The following is a 5,553-nucleotide window of genomic DNA, read 5'->3' as shown; positions in this document are numbered from 1 at the left end:
CTGTGTTTTATACCACTATAGGCAATTAATATTGCATCAGCCGTATTTTAAATTTTCAAAACCCACAATATAATGTAATGGCATAAGGGCATTTATTATTAAAGGACGCCGATGGAGAGGGAGGTGGAGGAATTGCTGGGGCTGTTCTGCAAGGCGGGTGCGAGGGGCTGAGGCCTGAGGAACTGGGGGCTATCCACAAGTTTGCTTTTACAGAGGTGGCGGGGAGGGGGGGGGAGGCGATGTAGCGGCGCTGGAGCACAACGTGGAACCGAAGCCTGCTTTGCTCTGAATTTCGGGCTAGAGGCAAAGGACCCAGCTCTCCTTGAAGACCCGCCCGGGCAATGTGCAGATGACTCTTGGTCCTGTAACATTAATTTTTAAACCACAAACGTGTTTCTAAGGCTCACACGCACTCAAAAAGTTTCCGCTCACATGGAGTGGAAAGAGAGAAGGATACAGGCATTCGTTGGCATCTACCGGGTGCCAAGCACTGATAACCGTTTTTTGCAACAGGCATCTTAGTCCCTCCGCAGAACAGCCAAGACACACTATCCTGTGATAATCTTCCGGGGACGGTTTCCAAAGAGTTGAAGAAATTTGGAAAAGGCTCCAATGTTCTGTCCAAGAAAATGTTTTTCTCCCCCCTTTGCCTCTATGCCCTCATCCCTGCCGGTGTTTGACTCCTTTAAAATAGTATTTTGCTTCTTATAAAGTGCCAAGCACCACCTACCAGATGCCTTCAATGGATAGTCTTAGGCAGTCTTGAGCATAACAGTGTGAGATGGGTAATAGGCATTCATTCTGTAGACCAACACGCTGGACCAGAAGATAGGGAAAAGTTAGGAATCTAGCCCCAAGGTGGGTTAGCCTCTGAGTGACAGCACTGGAGTTTGAACTCCCAGTCAGCCAGGCTTCCAAGTTTCCAAGTTAAGAGAATAGCCTGACAGTTTGGCATCAAGAAGCATGGAGGAAAATGTCTTTGAAGGCATCTGAGATTCTGGGAGAAGCCAAAACCGGGTCAACTGTGTTTGAAGTAAGAGTGTGAGGTTGCTTGGGAAGGGACTGGGTAGGAGAGATGGTTCAGTCCTTACAGGTTTTCATTTTTACATCCTTTCCAAGTCTTTAGTGCCAGAGAAGGAAAACTACAGCAATTCAGGTTGAAAAATAAAGCATTTATTTTAGAAGTTAATATAAGGGATAAAGAGAAGAAACACAATGTTTTATTTGTATCTATCCCAGAAATGAAACCAAAGGTCACACAGCAACACCCAAACTACAGGAAGCAACGAAAAATAAACTCTGAGAAAGCTGTGGCTGCAGTGAGAAGGGTCCCGTTCTGTCTGTGGTCCTGCTCTTTTGCTGGCTTAAAACTATAAGCGAACTTCCACAGAGAGACACACAAAAGGGGCAGGAGAAGTGGAGTTAAATAAGTAACAGGAACTAACGTTGCCAACAGCCACAGTAATAAAAGTGCAACAGTTAGGTTAGATGTGTTGGAAGGATTTGCATATGATTCCAGAAGTTACAGTCACCGTGAGCATAGATGGGGAGTCTTCAGTTGGTCTGGTCTGGAACCACCAACCAACCCCGGCCCTCCAAAAGGCAATTGCTCTTCAAACTCCAGGAGGTTGAGGATGGTAGCCCGAGTTAGCACTGACCTCTGCTCACCAACAGTCAAGACATCTCAAGTATTTTTCAGGGGCTGGGTTGGGCCCAACCTTGCCTGGAATCCTACTGACCACCAATAGCCTGGAACTCCCATCTCCCCACACATTAACCCATGCTACTTAATGAGAATGTACGGTAAACCAACGGATATTATGGGTATAATTTAGGCGCAGAAGGGAGTTATTATAAGGCTATCCTTTGGAAACATATGTGTGTTTTATATACTCTAATAAATTAATCTCCATGTTTGTGTCCTGCTTAAATATCCTAGACTTTATATTGTTATCTATCACTCTTTTCCTTACCTTTGCCCTTGCCTAATGACGCTTAGCAAAGAAGTGGTACTTTCACCGTGGAGTCTGACGGCGGGGTCAATCCACTAGCCAGTCAGCCTGGGGCTACAGGTCTCAGGTCCTGCACGCTCAAGGGTGAGTTTCAGCACCGCGGACAGCACAAAGTTCCGCCAGGCCTTCCCTTGAATTTTTTTTTTCCCCTAGCGCCAGAACTTTTTTTTGGTGGGAATAGAGAGGAAAGGGAGGAAGAGACGGTCAGGAGGCAATTAGGCGGGACAAAGGGGGAAAGTCTGTGACTGGGGGGAGAGAGCCTGACCTGCCAGGAAACACCCTGGAGTGTCCCGTAAAGGTCCCTCCCATCGGAAGGGGGCGACGCCACTAGGCTCTCCCGGCTCCTCCGGATGCCGCACCCGCCGTAGTCAGTGGACCGCCGAGTACTTCATTCGCTTCTGTTTCTGTCTCTGGTTACAGAACCAGACCCTCACCACATTCTTTTTAAGGTCCAGTTTCTCAGCGATAGCCGCGATCTTCTCGGATGAAGGACGTGGCTGGATAGCAAAATAGGCTTCAAGTGAGCGCTTCTCTGGAGCCGCGATGGACGTGCGTTTGCGCTTACGCTCACTGCCGTTGAAGAGCTCTGGCTTGCTATTCTTCTCTCGGTAGGCGGCTTCCGCCTCCTCCAGCCAGGCCTGGAGGACCGGCTTGAGCGCGATCATGTTGTTGTGCGACAGGGTGAGAGATTCGAACCTGCAGATGGTGCTCTGGCTGAGTGAACCCACGCCAGGGATCTTGAGATTGGCTAAAGCCGCGCCCACGTCCGCCTGGGTTACCCCCAACTTGATGCGCCTCTGCTTGAAGCGCTCGGCGAAGGCTTCCAGCTCTCGAGGGTCTGACTCCACGTCGCTGAGACACGCAGGCATGGCACTGTGAGGCGCTACGGCATGCGGGTGACTCATGCCCATGGCCTGGTGCAAGTGGCCCATGGCGCCTAGATGATGCGGGTGGATCTGCGCAGGCATCACCGAGTGCTCCGGGGCCCCCAGGCCGCTCACGCTCAGCGTGGGCGAGATGTGCTCCAATAAGTCGCCCTCGAGGCCCTGATGCACCGCGTGGTGCGGGTGCGAGGTGAGTGCAGCCGGGTGGGAGATGGGCACCGTGGGCGAGGTGGACGTGCAGGGCACGCTGCTCATGGTATGGTAGGTGGCGTCGGGCTTGAACGGATGGTTCTTGCCGTGGGAGACGATATCCACCGCCGCCAGAGCTTCTGCGCGTGCCAGCAGGCTCTCATCAAAGCTTCCAAATATATTACCCTGCAGCTGCAAGCGAGAAGGCGCACAGCACGGTCAGTGGGGAATACTGTCAACTCAGGATTAAAACACATTTTCAAGCAACCGAGATGCCTCTCCTCAAAGCCCAGGTCATAAAAATTAATACGGAGGCAGCCTCTCTGTTGGAACAGACGTGTGGATCAGAGACATGAATGAGAGAGAGAGAGCGCCGCGAGAGAGCGCGGGGGAGACAAGGCGAGGGGTTCAGACAGCGGCGATTGTTCTGGGCGACATGAAAAAAACATGAAGCTAGTGCCTGTCAAAAAATGTGCCTTAGAGCGGTAATTATGCTCCGCTACGTACCTGCGGGGCTGGGAGACAAACTCGGCGCATGGCCTCAGAGCCGGAGTGCAGGCTGGAGAATTTGGGTTCTTGCAGTACGGGGTGCATGCCGAAAGGCTGCTTGGCGTTCATGGCCATCATCTTCGGGAGTCTGGCAGGGAGGCAGCGGGGGACATGGAATCAGGCTCGTCTTGCTGGCTCTCCGAGCTCCAAGTGAGCGCCGCTCAGCGCCCGCGCTCCCCTCGCCCTCTCGCTTGCTGCCTCCCCTCTCCCCCACCTGCTTCTTCACTCATCTTACAAGCAGCCTGCCAGGAAGGGCCCGAGCACGCGCAGGCGTGCACACGCGCCCGGGCCTCGCAGGGGCGGCCCGGGAGGCAAGGCGGGACCGCAGGTCTCGGCGCGCCACTCGGAGCCTAATGCGGCCGCCCCCTCCACTGCATTTATACCCGGGCCTGGCAGGGCCTCTTCCTGTCCGCCCCGCCCCGCCTGGCTCCAGCCTGCTAGACTTTACGGATTCTTCCTCCTTCCTCCTGGACTTTTTTGCACAAAGTCCTAAACCTCGGTCCTGTCCCAGCTCGAACTGCCTAGACAGAAGGGCAGAAGGGCAGACTCAGGCTGAGCGAGGGGCAGGAATCCTACCTCACCCAGACCACCCAACACACACACACCCTCCTCCTCTCTCTCTCTCTCTCTCTCTCTCTCTCTCTCTCTCTCTCTCTCTCTCTCTCTCTCTCTCACACACACACACACACACACACACACACACACACACACACACAGAATCAGTCCAACTGTCGCCAAACTGGCCCTTTCCAAGGTTCTCTGGAACCCAAGCCCGAGCCTCCACCAAAGTCCTGCACCCCTGCGCATAGGGAAGAGGGGCTTCCAAGCTCAGAGACCAGCCTGGGCTAGGACCAGAAGCTACCAAAATGAACCTCGGGTGGCACTCCCCACTACCGTAGGCTTGGGTGGAGGCAAGGACAGTAATTGCCTTCCTGATCCACAAGCCTGTGGCTTCTTCCCAATCGTTGCCTTTTTTTCATTTTCATTTGAAAAAGAAGACTTGGCCCATCCCCCTTTTCCCAGCCTAGAGGGCCCAAGGAAGCTTGCTAAGTCGTCTTCACAATAATAACAATAGAGGACAATCCGCCTAGCCTGGGCAATCCCTCAGCACACTTCTGAAGGACCACCACTTACCAGCGACAATACCTGTAACAGCAGCTATCATTTTCAGCTACCAATTTGTGCAAGGCAATTCAGAGTTAGTTTATAGGACCGAAGTTTTGCCGGCGATACCAAAGTGGCTAGGGCTATCCCACTAGACCAGCGAAGAAAACAAGAACCAAAGAAGCTAGCCCAAGACCTCCTCGCGTCGAGCAGAGTCATTCACTCACTGGTGTGGCGCAGACAGCACGTCTGACTTTGTGCTCTTGATCTCTTAGCCCCCTCTTCTTCTTTCCAGAAGTTCCACAACTTCGGGGTCCTAAATTTGGTTCTGTCCCACCCTCTGTGTCCCCCCAACTGTCTCCTCGTTCTCTCCCCTTCTTTCCTCTCCGGTCCCGGGAGCTAATAAACATCATGAATAATGGATGGGGAATCCTGGGACTGTGGCTGCTGGAGAGCCGCCTTCGGGTTGGAAATAGAAACTCCTCGTGCCCAGCCGTGTCACAGCCCTGTGTCTCCAAGCCCAAGTGCCTGCTGGAGTTCCCAGAATCGGAACACAGTGAGGACGGAGTGTGGAAAGTCTAGACCCCAGGGATGAATCTGGCCTAAGAGGACACCCTGCCTTAGACCTGGCTCCCCTCTTTCCTAGAGACCATCAGTCAGCCCCTTCTCTTCATCCCAAAGCACCTTCTGGGTCCTGCCTTGTGGTGGTTGAAAAAGAACAAATCAATCCCTGTGAAGGGGGCCAACGGTAACAGTGCTCACATAGCTTTCTTGGGTTCCATGATGATGATGATGATGATGATGAAGACGGTGAT

General features: G+C 52.9%; 1 protein-coding gene across 1 annotated transcript; it reads right to left on the bottom strand.

Moving 5' to 3' along the window:
* Positions 1-1,292: 1,292 nt before the first annotated feature.
* On the bottom strand, positions 1,293-3,758 carry Pou4f3 (POU class 4 homeobox 3). Its single transcript, XM_028881690.2, has 2 exons — positions 3,593-3,758; positions 1,293-3,277 (listed from the first exon to the last, which is right to left on the bottom strand). The coding sequence occupies exons 1-2, from the start codon at positions 3,710-3,712 to the stop codon at positions 2,381-2,383; spliced, it is 1,017 nt and encodes a 338-aa protein (XP_028737523.1). The 5' UTR covers positions 3,713-3,758; the 3' UTR covers positions 1,293-2,380.
* Between the last annotated feature and the right edge of the window lie 1,795 nt (positions 3,759-5,553).

Source organism: Peromyscus leucopus, chromosome 19 (assembly GCF_004664715.2).
Source record: "Peromyscus leucopus breed LL Stock chromosome 19, UCI_PerLeu_2.1, whole genome shotgun sequence".
Lineage (NCBI taxonomy): Eukaryota > Metazoa > Chordata > Mammalia > Rodentia > Cricetidae > Peromyscus > Peromyscus leucopus.
The sequence above is the reverse complement of the archived record's forward strand: the minus strand, read 5'-3'. Positions and strand labels throughout refer to the sequence as shown.

What these genes read in the sequence shown, in the direction of transcription:
- Pou4f3 (XM_028881690.2), bottom strand. Translation starts at nt 3,712, where the DNA reads ATGATGGCCATGAACGCCAAGCAGCCTTTCGGCATGCACCCCGTACTG. An exon ending in TTTGTCTCCCAGCCCCGCAG is followed by an intron (nt 3,278 to 3,592) that starts GTACGTAGCGGA and finishes TCTCGCTTGCAG; the next exon opens with CTGCAGGGTAATATATTTGG.